We start from the raw sequence: 27986 nt of genomic DNA, 5'->3' as shown, positions 1-27986 counted from the left end.
TACATACTATATATTATTGCCTTAAAATTTGTTCTCCCCCTTTTTTTACTTTAAGAGGTATTTCTAATTGGCATCAAAAGATCAACTTCATTTTTTAATATGGTCTATATCAGTGGTCAGTAAAATTTTCCTATAAAGGGCTAGATGGAATGTTGGGCTTTGTGGGCCAAGAGGCACAGTTGAGGTATGTAGGTGCTTATGTAGGTAATTACTTAACAATAGAAGACATTTTCACAGAGTTTTTTATTTATAAAATTCAAAATATAATACAAATTGAGTACACTTTTTTGTACAATTGATCTGTTAATGGGAGGAATCGAATTCCTTTTTCAGGGGGAAGAATAACATCTCACTTTTGGTGTTACAAATTGCAAAGGTTCAAATTGGTTGCAAGTGTTTATCTGTTGATGCTGATGTGCAATAAGATTTTATGTATTTCATTGAAAATGTCTTTTCACGCAGGTAGTAGGTACTGCCATATACTGATGTCAGTCCACAAACATGCTTTTTATTGAGCATGTTTATGCTTGAAAGGCATTTATGGAATTCTATTTGATTCTTCACTTGATAGTTGCCTTTTTGCATGTCCTTACGTTACAGATTAATCATTTCCAATTGAAGGTTAAATGGATTTTGAAATGTGGAAATTTCCTTTACCCTTGCATCAGGGTCTGAAAAACATTGCTGGAATTGTAGTTTGAGCACAGAAAAGATATCCACAGCAAATGTTTGTGGGAATGGAGAGCCCATGTCTTTAACTTTTGACTGCATTGGAAATGTATAAAGCAGCTTGACATTACTTAGTTATCAAAATGTCTTCTTTCCCACCCCTAACACTGCTGATCATAACTCTGCAGACAACTACCTGAAGTAATTCTATTATAATTACCAAGTAGATAAAGCCTGTTTATCATCCTGAACTATCTCAAGGCGTGGTCCCTCGTTGCTTCTCAACAATGAGAAGGGTTGAAGTCCCTCAGGTGCCAAGTGGTCACTAGCAAAAGCAGAAACAAATCCTTTCCTCACACACAGCCACTCTTGTCCATGGGTTTAATATAAATTTTCATCTTTGAATGGGTGAAATTTTAAATGTCAGCTCAGGCAAGTACCTTGTTACATGTATTGTGAATTTAAACAATTTAGCCAATTGCAATGATTAGATTGTTTTTCACAGTTAATAGTCATCATTTATTACAGATTGATGATGGTTAAGCTACTTTTCTATAAACTGTCTCAGATTTTATAGAAAGCAAATCTCAGACACATTTATTAAACAATCATGTATTGACAAGCAGATAGGAAAAGTTCACAAAACAGACCTACATGCGGAAATCCCAGTTAGTGCTCTGTCCTTTCAGATTAACTGTCCATACCTTCACTGTAAGGTTTACTAGAAACAGACAACAATCTGGTGGTAAGTTTCTGTAAACTCGTAGGCATCAGATTACCAGATCTCCTTTGATCCTGTGGTTTATTATAGAACCATTTAACGATCAAGCCCTGGATTTCCCAAGGGATACAAGCAATAACTTGTGCTAGGTTTTTACATCCTATTCACACAAGGTTGGGGGCACACCTATAATATTTTAACCAATCCAAGTTTTCTTGAATCCATGACTTTAACCAATAAATTATTTCTGATATGTGTTCTGCTGATTAACAAGAATGATTGCATCAGCTGCATCTCATTCATATTTGTCAATTAGCACAGCATCTAACGATCTGAAGAATTTACAGAAGTTGCCTCTGCGGTGTGGTGTTTCTGATAACATGTTAGTTGACCAGCCCTGTAGTGTGTATTTGTGATGGGAACAAATACATATTTACTATCTATGCTAAAGTATGTTAAACTACATTACAGACATAATGAAAATATTGTTTTGTCTTAGTTTATTAATCCTTGTGATAGAAATGACAAATGATTCTGCTGACATCATTTGGTTGATGATCACTGCCAGGAGCCCTGGCTTGGGAAGGATTAAGGGGCAGCATCCTGGCTTTGAAGGAAAAAGTGATACAAATATACTTTATTTTCAGAAAAAGGAACAATATTGTTCAAGATGGAGTTTATCTGGATTTATTTTATTTAACTGATGGAGAATTATAGATGAAAATGCTACATACATATATCCTCAATTCATTATCCTAAAGCAGAGAAATATTTTCATAATTCAGAATTATTTTACAGCCATATAAGCTTGATAAGTCTAATTGATATATTTGATACATTTCATGGAAATCATCAGGAAATATACCATTTTAAAAATTGATTTCATTAAAAACTTTTATATACTTTATAAATACTGTACCATCCAATTACAGGATTTGATATATGCTCGATATTTCTTCATTAGAGTGTGATTGCTATTTTAGCCAATAAATATATGTACATATATTTCTTAAATATTTTTAATTTGAGTAATTACTGTACTTGTGACAATTCAAATAATACAGTGTATGAAGAAAAGTATTTCTCTCAACCCTCTTCCCCAGAACCATCTGTCCCACTCTCTGGAGGGAAGAGTCTTAACAGCTTGCTGTATGTCTTTAACGGGAAGGCTGACTTGGGTTTAAAATCCTATCGACTATTTGCCTGATTGTTGATGTTTTCATTGTCATTCATTTTTCATTAATCAGCTGTTTACTCTGCATCTACCATGTCCTTGATATTGGCATAAACCCAATGGTAGATAAGATTAATATAAAAACTATTCCATTCCTTTAAGGAGCTTAGACAAGTGGGGAAGATATTATCAAGATATTCCATATACAAGTATCAGGGAATTCAAAAGGAAGAGAATACTCCTGGTGGAAAAGGTTATATATAGTTTTAAAAATAATTAAAATCCATATTTTAATTATCTCTACGAAGATTGTAAAGGAAAAAATTCCACATCTATTGAAGATCATGAGTAGATTTTTTTTTTTAGTTTTCTTCATGGTTTAAAAAGTGAACTTGATATTTCATCATATGAATATGCAGACACTTGTTGAGTTTTGCCAGTATAGAAGCTGTGAGTAACTTGCAGATATCTCAGTATATGTGAAAAGCAGTTTTTTCCTAGGTATCTTTTAAGACTCTTTTTACAGCCTTAAGATTCTGCTTTCTACATTTTTCTTAACTAATTCATTCCGATTTTGCGGGCTCAAGAAATGTTCCATTGGAATAATGTTAAAATATAGTGTATGCTTTTTTTATATGTTAAAATTGTAGTTTCTTAAATTAACCTCCAGAAGCCTTTTTTAATCCAGGATGTATTTTAGCTGATCTTACAGGGTGCTTAGTACAAATACATTTTAATTGCTTAAATGTATCATTAGCACTAGGTTTATTAGTCTGAATTCTGTCTTGGAAGTAGGATATTAGAGTATGCAGTAGGGTAAATGTTAGAAACAAGAGTTTATTTATTATGCTTTTGCCCCAGGTGAAACTTTGACATAGGCAGATTCTCTTAAGATTTTTTCAATACCCATTTCTCAGGCCCTCTCCTTTTCCTAGAATTTAAGTTATATAGGTCCTTAAGCTGCTTTAGCCTGATTCTGCCTCAAAAGTGATCACAATAGACATTTCCTCTCTTTTCCTTCAGTATCAAAGCTTTTCTCTTAATACTCCTTAGCTCTGTTGGATCAGTGAAATTACATTGAGAGGTGAATGAGTTATCACTTTCCAACCTTCCTCAGTGTATTTGTGTTTTTATGATATTGTTAACCCAAACATATTTCTGAATGGTGAAAATTCAGGCAATATAAACTAATATTAAATCTGGGGCTGTGAGATTTTTTTTTTCTTCCTCTATTAAAAAAAAATGAGTCACTTGTATAATGAAATTTGGGAGAGAGAGGAGTCTAACATTCATCAAACTGAGAAACATTGAAGGAAAAATAGGTACAAGGTGGATTATAGACATGCTAATTGAAATTTCCCTGAGACATTAAAAATAGATGTTCGTTAATTATTGGGATATATCAAGCCATACCGCAGCTGAGAGGTCTGGACAAGAGACAGAATTAGGACTCCTCAGAAACGGTTTAATATATGGGAAGGGATAAAATCACCTTTGGAGACTATGAAGAGGTTTCATCTGTGAAACAGCAACATGTAAGGAGCAAACATAACAAGAAGAGTCATCTGAGAGGTGGGAGAAGAACCAGAAATAGAGTAAACATTTGTTCACTGAGGTATAGCAAAGAATGAAATCTGACTACTCCCTCCATAAAGTGCTTCCTGAATTACTTTGCACTTTCAACTGCTTTTGGTTTACTGATAAAATCATTAAAATATATTAGGCAATTACTGTAGCTGAAATTGTGATGTTTTAACATAACTAAATAAGAAAGCATCTACTTACATCATTTTGTGACTGCATGATTTGTGAAATTGTGAAAGCATCATTAGCAGTATCAGTTTTCCCTACTTCATACTTAGAAATAGGAAAATATAAAAACTGAAGCAAGTGGCTGTTACACATCCTTTTGTGACAGATTCAGTAGGAAGTTGAAAACTTTTTCACAGTTCTATAATGAGAGCATTGCATCCCTAATTAAATCATATTCCACTGCTTTTATTTTGATGTGCTCTTACTTTAAGTAAATCTTTGTATTTTAAAAAGGAAAATAAATGCACAGTGGGTACAGTCAATATTACTTATAACCTTCTAATTGCTTTTAGATTGGATCTTAAAGATAAAAAACAGATTGTATTCATGCCTTGCCCCAAGGGTTTTCAAAAAGTTACCATTGAATGTAGTGGGAAGCAATGTGTGTGTGTTTTATATATTCTTTCAAATGAATTAAAGTAAGAAGCTTTTCATAGCTAGCTAGATCTTAGAACAAAGTATCAACTGCAGAATACTCCTTACCACAGCCTATTCACCCATCTGCTGCAAGTAAAGTTTTTTATTTAACTATTTGAGGATGTCATTGGAGTGGGGCAGTCAAATTGGAGACAAGGTAGGATTGGAAGAGAAAATAAACATAAATAGAAGTCAAACGTATTTAGAATAGGGAGAAATATAAGTAAAATATAAAAGATTCTTGAGGAGATAGATGGTAACTTAGAGTTGGGATCAGCATTTGGTTGGATTAAGTCTCTACAGGGATCCACTATTAGGATTTATAAGCAAAGAGTTTAGGTTCATAATTAAGAACCTGGTGTTAAAACATTTATAGGGCCCAGGTTGCAAATCACTAGTTTGAATTCAAGAAAATATTTAACTGTTATTCTGCCTTTTTCCTTGCTTAAATAGAATCCTTTTGTTGAAAAAATAGTTAAAATATTCAAAACATACTGCAAACTTATTTATACCTTGTGTTATAGCATCCTATTTTATTTGAAATGCTTGCAAAGCAGTCTTTATTAAGTCTTCGATTTTCAATCTGATGGCACCTAAATTATTTTTGCTTTGTATTATATCTACATTGTCTGTTGGGATGTAGGTTCTGAATAGTGGGGACAATATCTCATGTGACTTTGTCATCGCCAATGAGTAGCCAGCAATCATTAAATTTGTTGGAAAAGTAAATTAATGAATGAGTGGATTGTGAAATTATGTGGGAAATATAGAGAAAGAATCCCGTATAAGGCAGTAGCAGTATGTGAGTCAACTCAAAGTAAAAATGTCATACTTCATGGTCAGTTATTTAGGCTTTCTACAGTTTAGCATCTAATGAAACCATGTTTCACTTGATCTATATGTTCTTTTTGGTTTGTATGTCTTCCTTATGAGAAGCTGACCTCATAAAAATCTAGTGGGGTGAGGGTGAGTAGAACAATACATTTCTTACATGTAGATTGAAACCTGAAGCTTTGTACTGAAAATTCTTTCCTAGAAAAACTCATACTGATCCAAAAGCTATAATTAATTGTTTTCTCTAATGTATAACTGCCTTTCTGAGGAGCTGGTTTTCGAAGTTTGAATAGTGAAGAAAGTACAGGTATATATTTTCTTGCATTACCAAATGGCCAAATGTAACACTGTAGTGCTAGTGCATTGTAACCTGATGGACAAAATTGTTTCTGATCGTCAAGCTAAGTATATGGCATAAAATATTGGGGTGGAATAAACTGAAAGTTCTAAATAGGTCTCAAAGAGCTAGAAGTTTGCAATGTTTATTTAGAAGGCAGATAATTTCCTGTTATCATTGCACATACATAAATGTAATTTTTAATTTTCGTTTAGCTTAAGTTGCATTAGATTCAGTCCATATAAAGTACTAATTAATCTTCATTTCACTTGGGTTTTAGGTGTTAAAAATGAACAAACAAGGCATGATGTTTTAGATGGCTCATACGAAGGCCTTAAGGAACTCATCAAACCTCTTGAGGAATTAAGGAAAAGAGGAAAAGTCAAAAAGGTCGGTGCTCTTCTATGAAAATATTATTTTAAACTTTAAAATGCTGCTACATGATAATGTTCTACTCTGGGTTTATGAAACATAAACTTGTCTATCAAACTCGCATTTTATTTTAAAAATTAATTGTGGGTGAGTTGGAAACTCTGATAAAACTCAGAGCATTGGTCACATTCAGGACACAGTGTTACTATGGATAGAACAAACTTTCTCATACTACTTTGCCAATGCATTTCTGGCTTGTAAAAATGCCCACAGCATCTCTTGAGCAGAGAATGTTGGCTGTGCCAGCATTTGTTGTGTAGTTTTACAAACAAAAAACACTCACTAGGTAGGAGGTTAAGAACCCAAACATTTTTAATTTATGAACTAATCAAGGTTTGAACTCCAGTCATCAGAGTGAAAGGTTTGCATAGTAACACTCTGTAATACCTACTCCTTTGTGCTTTGAGAGCATAATTCTTCCTTGAAACTGTATAAGTCTCTGATCATAGTGTAGGTTTAAATGAATTATGTAAAGATGATTTTAAATTTTTTGATTCTTGAACATCTGCTATCATTACTTAAATTTCAAATTAGCCACTAAACAAAACGTTGTCTTTTGCCTCATTTTTATGAGGCCAACAGAGTATAATATAGCAAACCTGAATTTACAATGATGTGGAAAAACTGTACTGAAAAATGAGTAACAAAGTAAAAAATAGCAATTATAATAAATAGTCTACAGTGGGACATCCAACTCTGATATTTGTGCATGAACAAATCAATGGCTGCATTCTGAAGACGAAAAAACATGATTCCTTTATTCCTTATATTGGTAATGATTAAAACATATTTAAAAGCACACAGATTCCATGAATATCTGTTAAAACTTTTGGAAACTTAGATTTCTTTAGCAGTGCTTTCTGGTTTGTCTCAGCAAAGGGGGGAGGGCAGCAAAAACAGAAAGGAATCTCATTTTAGGTAGAGCAACAGATTTGCAGAAAGATAAAATTTCAAGATTCTATGAATATTTATTGTTGAATTATTTGTTACTCTCCATAAAAGTCCTTCTAAAACTGATTCTGTCTGATCAAAAATATGAAGATTAACTTTCTCATTTGTCCACTATTAAAGTTAATCTTTTGGACACTTGACTTTGCATTCTGCTTGATTATAATTCTTTAACCAGTGGATTGGCTTTTGTAGAAGAGCACAAATCCAATATATGTATCCTTGATGGGAATATTGTTCCTTCTTTGATATTAAGCATTTCACTTTAAATTGCACATGAAATGTGAGACTAGTGCTGTTTAAGACTTACTTCCCTGCATTATTCTATGAATCAATTGATAAATTTTACGTAAATGTAAGTTGATATTATTGCCATGAATGTTACTTCAAAAATACAGAATAATATATGCACATATACATACATGTCTGCCTTTCTCAGTGGAGAAAGCCTCAGCCATTTTCAGTTCCCAGTGCTCTGACCTAGACAAGAGTGGAGATAGCACAGGCAAAGAGAGACCATTGAAATGCTAATGACCTCTCCCTAGGGCGGGTATCTTCCCTAAGAGGAAAGGGGTGGGGCCCAGCTCTACTACTGGCCTTCCATTCAGAACCAGACCCTAGAGCCTGGGGGAAAACAGCCACAGGCCACACCTCCTCACACCAGTCTGGAGTTACAGGCACACAGGCGCCACCTGCTGGGCAGAAAAGCACAGTGACCTGAGGCATCACAGGGTGTACCAATTTTCTAAGACACACCCTCAGGGAAACCAGATACTGAATATTTCTTCCTTCTGGGACCAGAGTTCGTTTTGATCTGGGAAAACCTGATTGGGGTAACCAACGAAACCATGCATAGACAACAGAATACTGCAACCTACACTGAGAGAAACAATGTTATGGCCAAGTCAAAGGACAAACTTACACTTTAACTGAGATACAGGAACTTAAACAACTAATACTAAGTAAATTCAAAAAGTTTAGGAAGGATATGGCAAAAGAGTTGGACTGTATAATGAAAACACCGGGCATACATAAGGTAGAAATTGAAAGTTCGAAAAACCAACTAGCAGAATCTATGGAAATGAAAGGCACAACACAAGAGATGAAAGACACAATGGAAACATACAATAGCAGATCTCATGAGGCAGAAGAAAACACTCAAGAACTGGAGAACAAGGCACCTGAAAGCCTACATACAAAAGAACAGTTAGAGAAAAGAATGGAAAAATACAAGCAACATCTCTGGGAACTTAAGGACAAAACGAAAATCAGGAACATACGTGTCTTCCCGAAGGAGAAGAGAAGGGAAAAGGGGCAAAAGCAATAATAGAGGAAATAATCAATGAAAATTTCCCATCTCTTAGGAAAGACATAAAATTACAGATCCAAGAAGTGCAGCATACCCTAAACAGAATAAATCTGAATAGGCCCATGCCAAGACACTTAATCAGATTATCAAACGTCAAGGATAAAGAAAGAATCCTGAAAGCAGCAAGAGAAAAGCAATCCATCACATACAAAGGAAGCTTGATAAGACTATGTGCGGATTTCTCAACAGAAACCATGGAGGCAAGAAGGAAGTGTGGTGATATATTTAAGATACTGAAAGAGAAAAATCACCAACCAAGAATCCTATATCCAGCAAAACTGCCCTTCAAATATGAGGGAGAGCTTAAAATATTCTCAGACAAACAGTCAATGACAGTTTGTGAACAAGATACCTGCTCTACAAGAAACACTAAAGGAAGCACTGCAGACAGAAAGAAAAAGACAGGAGTTGGAGGTTTGGAACACAATTTTGGGAGATGGTAGCACAGCACTGTAAGTACACTGAACAAAGATGACTGTGAGTATGGTTGAAAGAGGAAGGTGGGGACCATGTGGGACACCAGAACAAAAGACAAAGGATAAAGACTGGGACTGTGTAACTCAGGGTTACCTAGGGTGCTCAAAAATTGTAATAAAGGTACAAATATGTTTTTACATGCGGTAGAACAAATGAATATCATCATTGCAAGGTGTTAAAAATAGGGTGGGATTGTAGGGAAAATACAATCAATGCAAACTAGAGACTATAATTAATGGAAACTTTGTATTATGCTTTCTTTAATACAACAAAGGCAAAGGCAATATACCAAAGTTAAATGCAGTTGGAAGGGGGAATGGGGGAAGTTTATGGGACTCCTGGCATTGGTGGTGTTGTCTGACTCTTTATTCTACCTTAGGTTAATGCTGTCTTTCCTTTTGTTGCTTTCTAGCTGTCATTTTCTTCTTCTTGTTTTATTTCTCTCTCTCTCTCTTCTTTTTTCTTTTGTCTCTCTGCCTTGTTTGACTCTTCCTCCTCTTTGGGGAAGAAATGGAGATGTCCTTATATAGATAGTGGCGATGGTACTGAATACATAAATACGTGACTATACAGGGAACCAGTAATTGTTTACTTAGGATGGAATGTATGGTGTGTGAACAAAACCATCTTAAAAGAAAAGGGTTGATGAAGAAAACTTGAGGGCACTGTATTAAGTGAAGTAAGACAGGCACATAAAGGCAAATATTGCAGGATCTCACTGATATGAACTAATGATAATATGTAAACTCATAAACATGAAATATAAGTTAACAGGATATTGAATGAGGCTAAAGAATGGGGAAAGGTTGCTTATTATGAGCAGAAGGTTCAACTAGCGTGAACTTAAACATTTGGTAATGGACAGGAGTGATAGTAGCATGTTGTGAGAATAACTAACAGTGCTAAAAGGTGTGTGAAGGTGGTGGAAAGGGTAAGCTCAGAGTCATGTATGTCACCAGAAGGAAAGTTGGAGGTTAAAAGATGGTAATGTATAAAACAGTGAGTCTTGTGGTGGACAATGTCCATGATTAACTCTACAAATAATAGAAATCTCTCTCACGAACTAGAACAAATGTATGTCACTATAACTAGAAGTTAATAGTAGACATATAGGAAAAAATATATATACCTATTGCAAACTATATACTACAGTTAGTAGTATTTTGACATTCTTTCATCAGCAGTAACAAATGTACTATACCAAAACTATGAATCAATAATGGAGAGGGAGGGCGGTTAGAGGTATGGGAGGATTTGAGTCTCCTTTTTTTGTCTTTATTTCTTTTCTGGAGTAATGAAAATGTTCTAAAAATTGAAAAAAAATTGTGATGGATGCACAGCTGTATGATGGTATGATGGGCAATTGATTGTACGTTTTGGATCTTTGGATAGTTGTATGTGAATAATCTCAATAAAAATATGTATTTATATGTGTGTGTGTGTGTGTGTGTGTGTGTGTGTGTGTGTGTGTGTGTATATATATATATATATATATATATATATATATATATATATATATATATATATATATACCTTAGCTTGCACTCCTTGACATTCTGATTTCCTTATGGGTATACCCTAGGCATTAGGATTTTTAAAAACTCCTGAGGTGATCTTATTGTGAAACAAAGAATGAAAACCACTGCTTTAGGAACTTCATCTAGAGTAGTGGGGACAAAAAAAAAACTTTTTTTTTTGGTTTCTAATCACTTACCTAAGCATACTTCGTAGTTCAAACTATTTTTTGAATTAGATAAAAGTTTATTATTCTAATTTGCTTGTGGACTAAGTGTTTTAGGAGTATAAACTTAAAGAGCAGTATAGAGAGATCAGTTTTCATGGTTTATCATTGTACAAGTTAGAACAAAGAATGATAAAATTTCTTAAAATGCAATTTTAGTACTTAAGATACAACTTCTTATCACCTTTTTGTATATATGTTGTATTTCACAATAAGGAAGTAACTGAAATTATGATATTGTAACTCATAACATTTTTGGAAATTTTCTGTATAACTGCTTGTTAAATCATACTTTGAAAAATACTGCCTTTTTGCATATATGTTATATTTCACAGTAAGGAAATAACTGAAACTGTGAAACTGTAACCTATAACATTCTTTGAAATTTGCTCTCCAACTACTTGTGAAATTGCTCTTGGAAAGTTATCACTTCTATATGTTATATTCCACAATAAAAAATATGGTTTAAAAAAATATTAGAGGACTTGATTACATTAAGCACAAAAATTGTGCCTTTTTCCTAAAAATATCTTGTAATTCAATTTTAATGTTGAAAAAGGCAAGTTTATAGGAAATATCTTTCTTCAGCTTGTTATATATATGCTTCTACTGAAATGGAGATCTCTGATATCTAGAGGATACACTTGACATTTTTATTTTTTCACATGATATCTGGCTTAAGTCCTCTTTCTTTAATTATAAAAATGGTTTGAAACTCATACCTGGTGACTGGTCCTAATGATCTTTTTAACAAGTTTTTAAACTTGAAGTAGTATGTACAGGTAATGTCCTATCTGGGACACCGTTCACTGCAAGCCTGATGTGAATTGTTTGTCTTAAATTATGTGTGAGGTAATGGTGCAGAGTAGGAGACATAAAGTCGGGATGATGAGAGATGGAGAGAGTAGTACAGACTTGTTGGAAGGTGTGACCTGGGGATAGATGCTAGTATATCTGAAAGGAGATGCTAAAGTATACCTAAGCAGGTTCTGAGTACAGATATTTCATATTGATTTTCATCTTTTTGGTTTTCTGTAGTTTTGCTGTGATTGATGTGATGTTCATTGTTAGCCTACTTGGGGTTTATAGGGCTTCTTGAATTGGGGTTCCATGTCTATTTTGAAAAATTCTCAGCTTTTGTTTTTTCAGTATTTCTTCTGCCCTATTTTCTTGCTCTTTCTTCTTCTGGACATTCAATTTTATATAGGTTAGTACTTTGTCTCCTATATCTCATGTTTCATGATTTTTCAATATTTCTATTATTTTGCTTGTTCTTTTATCATTCTGGATACTTTGTATTGACTTTTCCATTTTACCATTCACTCTGTATGTCTCTTCTTAAACCTTTATATTGAGTTTTTAAGTTGAATTTATTGTATTTTATTGTACTTTTCAGTTCTTGATATTTTATGTGAATTTTTCAACCATTTCCACGTCTCTGTCAAAATTATTAATCTTGTCTTTTGTTTCCCTGAACATGTTTAGCATTTTTATTTTGAAATCTATAAACATTTTCTGGCTCCCTTGTAGTTTCTGTTTTTATTGTATAATGTTTATATTAGTTTTTAATCATGTATTCTTCTAATATGTCTGGCTGTTTTTAATTAAAGACATGATATTTTTATATTTTTGGAAAGATGTCAAGCCTAGCATTATGTTATCACCTTTGGAAAGGATTTTCTTTGCTTTCTGGAAAGTTGTTACATGCATTAGAAATTCTGGTTCTTCTTAATTCTCCAATCAAAACTGAGATTTGAAGCTCGACTTCTGTCTTTGTGAGACTAGCTATCCACAGGGGGATATTGCTCGTTCACCTCTGAGAATTTCCTTCTTCTTCTATAATTCACTGTCTCATTAACTTGTCAGTGTCTTCAAACATCTGTTTTGTGATGTGTGTGTATGTATGTGTGTTTCTTGCTAGCTTTTCTAATTGTTCACAATGTGTAGGTTATTCCAAATGATTTATTATTTATTCCATCATTCCTGGGAGTAATGCATAAATCTTAATGACAAAAAATGAAAATTTTCTAAATAGAGTTTTTAAAATAAATCCTTCTCTGAGAAAAGAATAATAAAAAACCAAGTGAAAAGAAGGATATTTAAGAACATTGAAGTCATTGGTTGCAAAAGACAGACTAAAGAACTAAAATGATTAATTCAGCTTTATTAAAGAGTGAAATCAATTATAATACAATAAATAATTATAAGAATCTCAGAGCTAAAACTTCTATCAGAGATTGTTTGGTTTAGTGCCCACTTTCAATGGGAAAGATCACTGGAAAACAGTGGGAAACCATCTTTTTTAGATTTATTATTTTAAAAATATGTTTATAAACTTATTGAATCTTTTTTATTTTGAGGATCCACTTTAGAAATTTCGTTAATTCTGTAATCTAATCTTATGTCGGTCATTGACAAGGAAAGTTAGTTATACATCTTTTCAGATGGAGAAATATACAATATTACTATGACAAATTTAACTTATTTTCTTTTTTGCTGGCTCAATGTTGTCAGATATAGAAACTATGAAAACTGAATGTAAGCTTAATGCTAGTCTTATGGTAAAAATATATGAAAATGTTGTGTGTTTGTTTTTTGTTGTTGTTGTTCTCCAAGGTTTTTTCTCTTGTTCTACTAGTTCTGCATTTTTTTGTTGTTCAAACTATTTATTATTATCCTCAGCACAGTTTTTCTTTTAAGGAGAGTCATAAACTGGAGAGATTTTCCTAAGTGTCTATGTTTTAAAATCTCAGTTTAGACATCTCTGCCAAGCAAGATTGTTCCATGAGAGGGTAAGCTGTGGGTCAGAGCACAGAAATGTTTACAGATGGCTTTTATAAGCTTGGAGGCTTAGATGGAAATGAAGGACCAAATACAGTCCACTCATTTTGACAGTGGTGAATAAAAAGAGAGAGAAAGGAACTATATACCAGTCAGAATGCTTCAATTTCTAAGTTTCTTAAATAGAATAGAAAGCAAATTATGGCTAATAGCTTATATATGCTCTGATAATGACCTCTTCTCACATTTTGATTACGATATGAGTCTTTAATATCATAGACTGTATGCCATTCATTTTTTAATTGTGAGCATAATATTGTACCACACACTAAATAGGTGTTCAGTAAATAATTGCTGAGTAAATGAGAACCTCATTAATTTCCCTTTTGTTTTTTATTTTGAATGAATGTTTATACCATTTACAGTGCTCTTAACCATCAGATAATAGTATTAAAATTATCATATATTTCATTTTTTAAAAAATATTCTTCCTAAACTTGTAAAATGTTTTTTATCACTAAAGGATGGAATCTTTTTCCCAAGGTCTGAGCACTGCAGTGCATTGTTATTGAGTGTCCGGTGCCTTCTCACTCGGTCCCGCGCGTCCTGTCCTCGGCCGGCAAGGAGAACAGAGGGAAAGAGGGAGAGACACAGACAAACTGACACTTGAGGCACACAATAGCAGTGAATGCAAGCCTTTTACTGGAGCCAGGAAGAAAACTTTCTCTGTTACATATTCCACACGAGGCCCTATACCCCGCGGGAGAACAACCTCTATGCGGCCGTCAGGCACGGCTCCCTGTGGGCTGTCTCCCCGAGGCTAGCCCGGGTAATTTCTTATATACAACAGTTACAACCAATGTGCTGGCACTACGTAAGCGTGTACAATAGGCTAGCAGCAACTGCTGCCTCATGCGTCATATGCGGAAGCAGGATACGGGCGCCATCTTGGCTCAAACGATGGGCGGGGGCTACTCTAGAGCAGGTCGCGGCGTGTCCACTAGGCCTTAACCCGGAAAGCGGCTCCCCACAATTGAGCATATAGACTGTTGAACCAGACTGCCTGGTTCAAATCCCAGCTCTAGTGCTTATTAGTTGCCTCATATTGAACAATTTACTTAATATCTCTGTACTTCTGTGTCTTCATGTCTAAAACAGAGATAATGATAGTACCAATCTCAAAGGGTTTATACTAGTATTTTAGCACAGATGTTTGTAAAAATTATGTCCATATATAGACTGTCCTTTGTTTTTCAGCTATAACTCTAAGTAAGACTTAGTTTCTATCACTGCCTGCTCCCTTCCCTGCCCCCACCCCCTCCCTGAGACAGCCATGAATCTTTAATGAAAATGGCCCTCAAAGTTCCAGGATGGTCAAAACTGTGTCTGTTACTGGATTTATTGACCCCAGACATGCCTGGGCCAGAACAGAATCTCCGGGCATAGGGAGAGGGAAGCTAGAGCTGTATGCTTAAAATGCTCCAAGATGAAATGATAGTCATCTTCCCAGTTGAGAACCCATTATAGAGGTTAGATGGAACCACAACCCTTTAGGCCATTAACATGAAATTGTACTCTGTCACCTCACCCAGGATGCAGGAATTATGGGTTTGTAAGTCAGTTGTCCCCTCTTTGGAGCTTTGTTTCCTAACAGATTCATGATAAATACTTTCCTTTCTCTAATACCATTAGAACCATCTTACGATAAGAAGTTTCTTGGTTTCTTTGTTAAGTTGTGCTTAATAAATTAGTTATTACTACTAAGAAGTGCCATTTATTAAGCACTATGATTTCCTTTTAGGTTGAGTTTTCTATTTCTTAGCCACATGGTGGTGCTGGAAAGTATTTTTCAGATAGCTGTGATCATGACCTTATTCTAGAGGTAGTAAATTCGGAATTAGCAAGTTTTGTTCTAGCTTCTCCAAAGAAGGAACATTGAAGTGGAGAATAGATACAAGAGTATCAAAGGTAGGAATAAAAGAAATATTGGACTTCAAAAAAGAACTAGAAAGGTTTTGTACAGATACAGTTTGAGTAGTTTATTTAGGAGCAGGTAAAAGAGCTGGGTGGATATAGCAGCCATCTTTAATAAATAAAATAGGGCATTTGAGCCATTTTTTGGTTAAAACAAACAGATTATTTTGTCTAATATCTCCTGTCCAATAAGGAAAACATCCCTATATGAGCACTACACTGCTTTAATAGAGAATCTAATATTTTATGAATGTGCTATTACAATGTGTAATAATTCCAGGTTTTGGCTTCTTGCCATTAGATAGTGTACTTGGCTGGAAGCATATAATTTTGTAGGTTGTTTTGTTTTTAAGTTTAACTTTCAAGTTGAAATAGCAGTGACTCATCCAAATGACAGGTGATATTTATTTTTTTCTTGAAATTTCGGCATGAATGCTGTTATTACACATTTAGGGGAAGTGTCACACTTCCTCGAGGGTGACACTCTTTATAAATGTCCATGTAAATAATTTCCCATTGTTCAGACCTGCTGTACACAGCAAGATAGGGCCCTATCTCATGTGTAGGTCCTTTTAACACAGATAACTTGATAGATAGGTTTACAAAGATTGAAAGTGCCCTTGATTTCTAACACAGGTGTTTAAATGATCTGTAATTGCTTTGATAAATCACTTTTGGCAAAATTTACCAAAAGTTGGCAATGGTGGGAATGTCCTAGTTATAACAGGTGTTGAGTTCACCAACAGATGTTACTTTATGAATCCACTTAAAAACCAGCTGTCTCTTGATGGCATAACAATTGCTTTAAACTCCATTAGCATGTTATTTTTTTTCTTATGTTCAAGAGAAAAATATTTTTATAGAAAACATTTAATAGAATCTTGAAAGAGCTTTATCTTTTATGTTTTCTACATTTGATACAGAATGACTGATTGTGCATTCTTATAAAATGTATGATTCAGAAATAGCCAAATGTGTTTTGAAGTGGCAGAAATGAGTACCAGTCACAATAGCTCAAAGTCATAGTCTCTTCTGCCCTCAGTGGTGATCCTGGGCCACTTAAAGGTCCAGGTATGTGTCCTTTCACCACCGGGAGAGGCCCACAAAGGACAGAGAAGAGCTATTTGAAGAAAGCTATTTAAGATCTTCCGATAGGCACCAGATGCACTAGACAAATGGAAATGTGCAGGCCTAATTTAAATTGTTAGAGCTTCTAGTTTTTGAGGTCTAGTTTACTAAGTATACCATTTTTGAAATATTAGCTAAACCACGGTAACTTGGTTTAGAAATATCTAATTAATCTGTTTGAGACATGCAGAAACTCAAACAAAATAACTTGCTGATCTAGCAAACCTCAATCCTTATGTTAAAAAAAAAAAATTTCTTTGGAAGTAAAGAAACGAGATAAGTAAAAGCTGCTCAATTTTGTCTCTCCCTAGTAAAAATAACTGTTCTTTATTGAGCAACTACTTTGCCAGGGAACTGTTAATATATGTATTAATCTCCCATTTTCCACCCCTGTGCTGGCCCTAACTCCCCTAGTATCCATTCTGTCCTCAGATGATCATTATAAGCTAATCATGGTGATTATTTTCCTCTTACCATTGGGAATATGGCTCATTTCTGTCCAATAAATTGTGAAGAGAAGTGTTACTGGGAGGTTTCTGGAAAAAGTTCTTTCTCTGGGAAGAAATGCTCTCTGTTCGTCAGAGCTTTTGTTATGGCTGGATATAACTTCTGTATCTGTTTCAGCCTGAGGACGAAGCCAAAAGAATGACTCCCAACATCCCAACCCCCTCACCAAAAAAAAGGAAGGAAGAAGGGAGGGAAAGAAGCCCTGAAACACTTAGGCCTTATTTCCACTGACATGAGAGAGATGTTTTAATAAGGGGCAATGTGCTTCATTTGTTATGTTCTTCACTTGCTCATCTGCAAAGTAAGTCTCCACATTGCTATTGATACATATACAAATGTACAAATATAGAGCTATATACATTTGTCAAAAGGGTTATAATTCATTTAAAATGTGGGTGGTTTTTCCAAGCAAGATTTATAGTCTCTCCTCTGGAGGAACAATGATATCCTCCCCAACCATAAGATATTTATTACTTGGCTTTTCCTTAAGTCTTTTCAACTATCTTTACTCTTTTTTTAAGGTCACTGCTTTCCAAATAATATTTAGGTATGTAAATCATTGGATATTAATCTAGTTTCAAGAAATACTTCATTTCAAAAAAAGGGAAGAAAGAAAACCAGTGTTATGGGGCTAAATAGAAGGGTGATAGATAAAACCACAACTCACAATCAATGAGGCATAATTATACACTTTGTTAAAAAAAATGTATATACATATGAGGCATTTCAATTAGATTCTGGCATGTAATGTTACTTTTGGAGAGTAAGATTTAGTTAATGTATCAATTGTGTATCTTCATAAGAAAATAATATACAGTGAATATTAAACGGGACCAACTTGGTTTTAGGCAATTCTGTTTCTTGTCTTCATTATCAGTGATTTTCAGTTTCAAAAGCATTTTGTTTGAAATTATGCTTTTTTTCCTGAAATGTCTTTTAATTTTTAAATATTTTCTGTTTATTTAGCATAATCTAATTCTGTACATTAAAAGAAGTACTAAAATCTCTCAGCATGATAGAGTTGTGCCTTTTTTAATGTTTTGCTTTTCGCATTTTTTACTATGTCATTGTAGTTCCTCAGGTGAAGTTTCAATGAAAAGGAGAGACAAATGATAGTAAACTGGGAATCAGAAGCAGTTTAGGAGGGTTGAAATTTATAGTATAACCTTTAAGGGAGGATGAGTTGGAAAGTAGAGATATAGGTTTATTTCTCAAAATAATTGTACTAGCCTGGAAATCCCATGTTTTTCCTGAAGTTCAGCCCATTTGTTTCCTAAGGGCCAAACTTGATGAATTTAGGGTTATGCTAGGGAGTGGTTAGTGAAGAGTCTCAGCTCTGCACCTGAACTTAAGTATTTTAAGCAAGTGTTTTTGTTTTGTTTTGTTTTGTTTTGTTTGTTTTTAAGGCTACAACAAAGATTTAAAGCTCAGAAGCCAGTCGTTTTTATACCCAAGTATCGTCTCTCTTCTAGAGATGGTGGAGGTGATGAAAGTGTGTGACTTGGGCCAGCCCCCCACTTCTCCATCCCCAACCCTGTAGGTCTCTGTAGAGACTTTAAGACTCTATCTTAATAGAGGACAGGCCTCTTCTCCTCTGCTTGCAGTACTCCCAGGCCGTTGATCCTTCTTATTACATTATATTTCCCCCGGAAAATGCCACTCTCACCTTGGAATCTGTTTTCTTTATCCCAGTGTTTATTCTCACAAGTTCCCTTTCAATTTTTTTTCTCAGTTTTTGAGAACTATATTGAGTTACAGTTACTTGCCTTCCAGATAGCCTATCAGTGGAAACATCTAATGTGACAAAACAAACAAACAAATAAACAAACAAAAATCTCTCCCATTGAAGAGACCAAAAGATAAAGAGATAGAAAGGAACTTGAGAAAACAGACAGAGAAATGAAAGAGATCAAAAGTAATATGAAAGGAAAAGACCTTGAGGGAAAAAATACAAAAACCAAAAAGTTGAAATTTTTACCAAAAAAAAAGATTTATAACAATACACCTAAGAGAAGATATTTCATTCATAGAAGTAGTAGGATGAATATACAGAGAATAAGAGTTATTTAAAATATAATGGCAAAAAGAAATATGAAAACAGAAGAGATGGAAGAGAAAGCTAAAGAATCATCTACCAGAAAGTAGAACAGAAAAACAAAAAGATGCAAACTATGAAAAATAAAATTAGACTCAATCTGGGAGCTCCAACATACAAAAAGGGATGACACAACAGAAAATTTAGGAGGAGAAAACTACCAAATAAATAATTTGATAAATTTTCTCAGAATAGAAGGTTAAGAGTTACCAGATTTAAAGAGATTACTATATGCCCAGTATAATGGATGAAAAAAAGACCCAGAGCAAGGGAGAGCATCTTGGAATTTCAGAATGTTGGAAACTAACCAAAATTCTAAAAGTTTACCAAGGAAACATACACATAGAAAAAGAATTCAGATGTCAGTGATATTCACAATAGCAGTTCCTAAATTCTAGAAATCCATGAAGCAGTGCCTTCCAAATTCAAAATAATAAGAGGAAATTATTTTCAATCTTGAAATTATCAAATTACCAATCAAGTGGGATGGTATAGTAAAGGTATTTCAGATATGTTGTCTCCAAATATGTATCTCCCATGCACCTTTTCTCAGGAAATCACTGGAAAAGTTACTCTACCAAATTAAAGGAGTAAACCAAGAAAGAAGGAAATGGGACTTCTAGTTATTAGCATTAACTTCCCTACCTTCCACCAAAAACAACAATGAAATCTAACCTGAGAGCTAAGATCCTTGAGAAAGGGGCGGCTCATTAGGTGCAGTCACATTTATTCAGCCTTTCTTCTAGGGATATTTTCTGGGGAATGACAAAGGCCCTGGAGCCTGGCCTTTCCTACCCCTCAAGCAGGGAGCACCCATAGTAAAAGACATGCATTTCAATTTTTTTTTTCCCCCAAACTGTTTGAAAATAAGTTACAGACACAATGCTTCTTTACTCCTAAAATTTTGGTATGTAGTTCCTAGACACAAGGACATTGTTTCACGTAACAACAGTTCAATGAATAAAACCAGGAAATAACATTGATATAATGGTACTTAGCTACAGAATTTTTCTATTTTTAATCAATTGTCCCAATAATGTCCCCTATAGGAAAAGACAATCCAAGCTCATGAGTTGCATTCCATTGTTATGTCATTTCATCTGAAACAGTTTCCTTATTTTTCATGACCTGCCATTTTATTTATAGTACAGGCCATTTATTTCATAGAATGTCCTGCAGTTAAGGTGTTTCTGGTCATTCCTCAAGATCAGATTGATGTTATGGATTTTGGGCAGGGAAATCCTAAAAGTGACATTGTTCTCAGTGCATCATATTTGGAGTCAAATGATGCCAATTTATACTATTAGTGGAGAAACTAGCCTTGATCACTTGGTTAAGGTGGTCTTTACCAAGTTTCCCTACTGTAAAGTTCCTAGTCTTCCCTTTGTAATTAAAAAGAAATTTTTTGAGAAATACTTTTATTTTCTTTTTACTACAATACTTTATTTTTCCTTACAAAATGGCATGTTGCTGGGGCCTAATATAAATATCTAACTCATCTAGCTTTCCTTCACTGGTTTTAGCATGCATTCATGATTCTTGCTTGAGTCAGTTATTACTGTGATGATTGCCAAACAATGATTTTTCTAATTATATCATTCTCCATTTATTAGTTGAGATATTGATGTAGGGAAAACCACCTCTCCCCCAATTTATTTATTTTTCTCCATATGGATTCATAGATTCTTATTTCATTCAACAGATCATTCATTCATTACTATCATTTGTGTTTTTTGGGGGAGGTGGGGGGTGGGGAGGGAAGTGTTTAGAATGTCTTACGTTTGGCCAGGTGGGAGCCCCCTTTAAGCTGTCCTTTCAATGTGCCCTATTATTCTATAAATGCTGCCTTCCTTTTTAGAATATAAAGTTGTTTTGGACTCGTTTTTCTTTCCCCCTGTCTCATTTCTTTATGGAATCCTGTTCCATTTAGTGGTGAATGGTTTCTAAAAAAACAAGATTTGGCATTGTGTCCTTATTGATACTGGAGTGTCATTGCTTCTAGGCCTTCTCCACATTCGGAGTTAGGAGATAAATGTGTATGTATATATATATATACCAAATGAAAGTTTCAGTGTATGGAAATTATTCCTTCTAATTTGACTTCTCAGGAATCTTTTTCACCATTTCTTCAATCTTGACTAAGTTTGCTAGATAAAATATCTTAATATATGAGTTGATATGTGGTATTTTTTTAAGAATTTAAATATTAATATTAATAACTTGAATGTACATTTTTTCTATATTTTTTTTTTACTATAAAAATTTATCTCTATCCAGTGTAATGAATATTCAAAACTGATAGAGATGCTGCAACTGATAACTATTATTGTTTTTTTTGAGGGCAATTTGAAAAGGTGGTGTATTTTGTAGAAAAAACAACCTGGATGTTAAAGCATTTTCTTAAATCTCCTAATGCAAGCCAAATTTCACATAAGAAAAAAAGATACAAGGAAGGACAATTATGTTATGAAATTGCTCATATAAGAAAGAAAGTTAGAAGCTTTAGCCCCAGTTTTCTGCAATGAACCTAGCTTTAAATCATGAAAGTTATTAACAAATTAAAAAGGGGGAACCATCAATAATATGAAGGATACCTGTAGTGAGCTACTTTTTTTAAAAAAACTGTAGTCTCTTGGGTCCATGCTTGAGTCTTACAGAAAGTATTTTAAATGATGTGGTTGCCGTGGATCTAGATAATAGAATATCCAAAGAAAGTGATTTGAAGATACTTTTCCAGGAATTATCTGTTTCAGTTTTTTATTTATTCTTTTTTTTATTTCCTATAGAGTTAAAATTCATATTAGCATATGATCCTCATAGTATCCATGTGTCTAGGTTGGCTTATATCATCAGCAAATAAGATCAGTAACCTTTGAAAATGTGTGGATTATGCGTTTATTTCACTTCTTTTTAAGGAAAAGTAGTTTTTACTATTTAGCTAAGAACTGGTACTTCAACCCAAAACATTTCAAAGAATGCCTTATTTTAGAAATGTTTCTTTTTAAATCATTGATAAAACACCTACATTTGTTTAATTTGACCTACCTTTGATCTTACAAAAGCATTCAACTAGTCTATTTCCCAAATCAGCAACTATTCCCCAAATATTTATATTCACTCTCTCTATTCATTCCTTTAGAACTTCCAGAAAAGGCTGTTGCTTAAGTTAAACGCAGTGTTTTATGTTTGTTAATTGTTTCTTACTGCTCAGTGGATTATTCATATGATTTCCTTTTTGATGTTTGCTTTATCTTTTGATACTGTCTAACTGTATTTGGACAAGTGCTTTTCCTGTTAGAAACAGTCCTAATTTTCTTCTTTTACTGAATAACAATGTTACAACATAAAAGATTTGTTTTCTTCTTTCTGTAATAGATGTTTTATGACAAATACCTAGAAATACTTAAATAGTTAAGAAGATGTGACCAGAATAATTGGTAAAATTAAGTATTATAGTTATATATTGCAAATAATAAGATAAATGATTTCAGCTTTTCTTGAAAAATTTATGAAATCTTCATACTTTTAGCATTAGAGGTTGTACCTTTAACTATATAGTTGTGTTGTTAACCTGACATTATAAGCCATAGTAGAAAATGTAAGTAGAGTTCTTAACTGTGTCATCTCCAATATAAGAAAATGATCAATGGTATTGTTATAAAACATAGACAGACCAAGGAATATCATTTTTACCATCATGGTAAGAATTAAGAAAAATCTATCTTCCCTTCTGTCAACTCATACCATTCCAAAGTGACTTGTCTTACTCTTTCTCTAAAAATCTGTTTGTGAGGAAGACTCCTACAGTTTAAGTATTTCAGCTTTTTTAAAAAGTGTATTGCCAAACTTCTGGACTTTTTGTCTTATGTTGAATGCAAACAAAAGGTATTCATTGCTAATTGCATAATCCTTCATAATCTTCTAAAAATAAGTTGTTGAAGACAACATATTCTAAGCTGATACCTTTATGTTTCTCCCCAAATATTCGTATTTATTCTCTCTCCACTCACACATTCACTCACTCACCTCACCCTCCTGTGTTCCTGTAATCAATCATTAGAAACCTGGGAGCCATCCTTGAAGTTTCACTAACTTCCCACATCAAATTTCATTTATTCTAGCTCCTATTTATGTTAAATTCAACATCTTCTTTTATCTTCATTGCCATAGCCTTGGTGCTGACCTCCACCCTTTATTATCCAGGCTTCTTCAGTAGTTTATTATATCTTTTCACCTCACCTCCCGTCTTGCCACAACTTTTCCTGAAACTTTTCTCCTTAGCTGCCTTCAGGCAGATTGCAGATTTTGTGATGTGAACCTCCTAAGTGACATCTAACCACTCTCAGATTCTAGAGGAGCCACTTTCACATCTGCTCAAAAGATTCCCCCTACCATGATTTTATTGGATTATAATTATTTGTTAAAAGGTCTGCCACCCTCAGAATACTGTGAGCTTCTTTTGAGGGTAGGGATCCTGTCTTTGTGCCCTTAGTGACTCGTTTGTGCTTGGTATTTTGTCCTGGCTCGTTCAATATTTAATGACTAAACAAATGTTTAGTATATGACAATTTTTTTTCTTATGGATTGAGTGACTCCAGTTCCTATTAATTATTCAAGGGCTTCCTCATCTTTTTATCACTTTTTGCTCAAAATTGACCAAAGAAAGTAAAATTTGAAATTAATTTATTCCATTAAACTTACAAGGTTTTAGTAAAAGATCTAATGAACCAGTTGCTTCTTGGGTATTAATACCTTTTATCAAAACTCTATTCCTAAGCATTTAAAGCAAAACTATAGTAGTTGTGAAAAACAAATGTACTTCACAAGTGAAGAGATGACAATCTTTAGACTGTTGTAATAAGGAGAATATTCATTCATTAATGAGGAATTCTCAAAGAAAAGGAAGTGCCCTGGGGTTTTATAGAGTCAGTTAAACGAGGGAGTCACTAGTAAGTCTTATGGGAATGGAGAGCAAGGATGGTCTTATCTGAGTGATTGAAAAAGGGTGGTTGTGGGTCTTGGAATCTAGAGAGCAGGTTGGTCCTTTAGGGTTAGCCTTTTCTTGGAATACAAAAGAATGGGGGTATTTTGGAACACAGATAGTATGGGGGAGGTGGTTCTTAACCAACACTGTTTTCCAGGAGCACAGGGCTCAAGTTCAAAATTGTCAGTCCCACTTTTTGTTCAAAACAAAGATCATTCCTCACTAAGCAACTCAGAGGCAAGCAAAAGTTTTGAGTGAGGTGAAGTAGGGACTAAGAAATAGTCTTTTGAGGATTCTTGTCCGTGTTTTCCTACAAAACCAGTTGAACAATCTGTTGAGAGACAGTGGGAAAGGTCAGTTGTTTTAGGGACTTGAAGATCAGGGATCTTAAAGAGGGGTTCCTAAAAGATGAAGGGAAATATTAACATAAAAAATTGTATTAAAGTAGAGATCCAGGAGTTGAACCCTGAAGGTAACCAGTCCAGTGGCTTCCACGAATGGAAGCATTGCTCATGGGGTTTCTTGATGCCCTTTTAGGTAGGATGATGGCGATGTCTTGACTATCTCTCACAGTCTTGATTAAAGTCATGCATGATCTGAGCATTTTGCTGGCTTTCTTAGTTGCTCAGACAGTGGCTTGCTTAGGGAGAATTCCAAGCCCATGCATGTTTTGCTGAGGTAGCAGTCCTGCGAGGCATATATTAAGTTGTAGGTTGTTTCAGTTTGCTAGGCTGCTCAAAACAGATACCATGAATTGTGTTGGCTTAAATAGTGGGAATTTATTAGCTTACAAATTTACAGTTTTGAGGCTGAGAAAAATGTCCAAATCAAAGCATTGTCAAGTAGATGCTTTCTTCCCAAAGACCAACTGGCTGCCTGTGATCTCAGTTCCTCTGCCATCTAACAAGGCACATGGTGGCATCTGTTGGTCTCTCCCTTCTCTTCTGGGTTTTGTTGATTCCAGCTTCTTGCTTCCATGGCTTTCTCTCTCTTCATCTGCTTTTCATACTCTTACAAAGAACTCCAGTAAGAGGATTAAGACCTACTCTGGGCCATGCTTAACTGAAGTAACCTCATTAAAAGGTCCTAATTACAATAGGTTTAAACCCACAGGAATGGATTAGCTTTAAGAACATAATTTTCTGGGGTATATACAGCTTTAAATCACTACATAGGGCTTTAGCTCTCAGGGCATCTTCAGATCCTCGGGAAAAGAAGCAGCAACAAGGTAATGTAAGGTCCCGATAGGGATCTGGAGAGTTAGGTCTTAGTTCTTGGAGAAGTTGAATCAGTCAGGTAGGCAGAAAAATTGCAAATATTACTTTGAAGGGTTGTAGCTAGATATTGAAGGAAACTGGAAGAATTGAAAACGTGGTAAAGATTGACAATTCAGTCAAGGTAACAGTATCCATTCCAATTTGCAGGTAGGTACAAAGCAGGTTTTTTCATAGGAGGAAAGGAAGTGAACTGAATCTTTAGCCATCATAATAGTTTTTATATCCATCAGTTACCTGCAACATACAAAGAAGTACAAAATAGCTCAATGACAATGAATGGGACTAGAATCTGATAACCGGAAAAGTTTACTACAGATGTAGCTTGTCACTGAAACACAACATTTTTTCTACAGTCCTTCTCTATTAATGAAAGATTATCTCAAAGAAAGATTAATCTTGAACTCAAAATAAGGCTGGTCTCAGAAGATTTATTTACATAGGTACAGCAAGTATGGTAATTTACCATATAGGCCTTAAGTTTAATTTGTGGGAAGTTTTCATAAGGAATCATAGATTGTATGTTTAAAAGCCTCTTGAGACTGGGAAGCCAAGCCAAGAATTTGCTGTCAGATTTCACATGCGGTATTTATAAATTTGGGTGAGTTCCTTTCTACTGAGGTCCCCATAATATCCTAACATTCTTGGACCTGCCAAGAAGTAACCTTCTTTAATTATCTTTAGGAACAGGTACCAGGCCAGTTTTCCCATGAGGGCTTTACAAACTTTGACTCATAAAGTCTACCTTAGTTCTTTTAGAAAGTCTGATCATATCTGATTAAATGAGCTTCATTCTCAAATATGAAATTCCAGGCAAGGCCTTGGTTGCAGAACCAGTGTTTTCAATTTTGTCCTGGTAACAAAGATTCTTTTTGAACCTATGAAAAAGAACATTCAGTAAAAGTTTCTTATTTCTACAGGGGTCAGACAGAGAGAATAAAATAAGAGTAACTTTTACAAATGTTTTGTTTCTGTTTACAGACAGATGGTCTACTAAATTGTTGTAAGTTATAGATAGCATAAGAAGAGAAAAGGCTTCCTTACATATCCAAAAAAATAGAACATTAAAACATCAATAATATTCCAGTCAAAAACCACAGTCATCTTTCAATAATTAATTCAGCCTTATGTAATTAATTCTTCATTCTGCTTGATCTTGGGTTAGCAGTCTCATGAATCCATCTGCTTCTCCATTAGGGTTCTGGAAATCTTGACTCAATTCACTGATATGGTCTGAAAGTCATTTAAATGATGCCCTCAGAAGCCTGTGCCCCAAAGCATCTGGCATAGTCCTTTTCCAAAAGGTTCTAAGACAGTCCTTTGTTGAAGACATATCACTGGCCTATAGCTCTTGCAAGTGTTTTCAGGGAAACATCAGAGTAAAACAAAAATCTGTAAATGACAAAAGATTTTAAATGGCTTTGGTTAACTTATTGCTGATTATTTTCAAAAGTAAAAGATCTGATGAGAGTTCATTACAAGAATATTGCAACTTACGAGGAAAATTGATTGTGGCATGCAAAACAAAGTCAATCCAAAAGAGTTTTAGGCAGAATATTTATAAATATAATGATTAGCCCTGTTTCAAAGAACAGTGGATATTACATATAATTTATAAAAATGGAAGAACATTCTCTTTACAGGAAAAAAAGCTTCACATATAATATGATAACTAGATACAATATACCATGAATATACCAACCATACAGTTAGAATACAAGAGAATATCAAAAATATCAAGAGAATCAATAAGTCTAGAGTAGGTTCAGAACATTTATCTATTAATAACATTTTATCCAGGGAAATTTAACCTAAAGAAGCTAAGCATCTTTTATGATTGTTAATAACTAACCATTCAACTCATTTATAGTGAAATGTCAAATAAGAAAAATTATGTTTCACACATTGTTGAAATAGGTTGTTAAAGTATAAAACAATCAGATTAAACACAAATTTCCCTTCTTCATGACCTTAAACATTAAGTAGAAGTCATCCTAGCTTATTGATCAGTAAATCTGTATAAGTTTAGGAAAAACATACCAAAGTAGAAGGAAAAGAAATGCTTTTATTATACTTAGCACTGATAATTCAGAGAAAATATAGCTATTTTTATTAAACCAAAATATTTGGCTAATCTCCTTTGCAATAATTTACCTAAATGATGTGAACTTAAATTCTTAAAACAGTTGAGTTAGTTTCTATAGAAAACTTTTTTTTAGCTCATTTGAAAATATTATATGGAGTTCAGTCTCCTTAATTTTTTGGAATTTTAGGAATATCAATTTATAAGTACTTATTTATTTCTAAGACAG

The 27986-nt window shown here is 34.2% G+C and overlaps 1 protein-coding gene across 1 annotated transcript in view; it reads left to right on the top strand.

Moving 5' to 3' along the window:
• Positions 1–27986, top strand: part of MCPH1 (microcephalin 1) — a 320845-nt gene that overhangs the window by 65107 nt on the left and 227752 nt on the right. The window contains 1 exon segment of the mRNA XM_037812573.1: positions 6245–6354. Coding sequence (XP_037668501.1) covers positions 6245–6354 — 110 coding nt within the window.

Source organism: Choloepus didactylus, chromosome 20 (assembly GCF_015220235.1).
Source record: "Choloepus didactylus isolate mChoDid1 chromosome 20, mChoDid1.pri, whole genome shotgun sequence".
NCBI lineage: Eukaryota > Metazoa > Chordata > Mammalia > Pilosa > Megalonychidae > Choloepus > Choloepus didactylus.
This window is presented reverse-complemented; position numbering and strand designations above follow the sequence as displayed.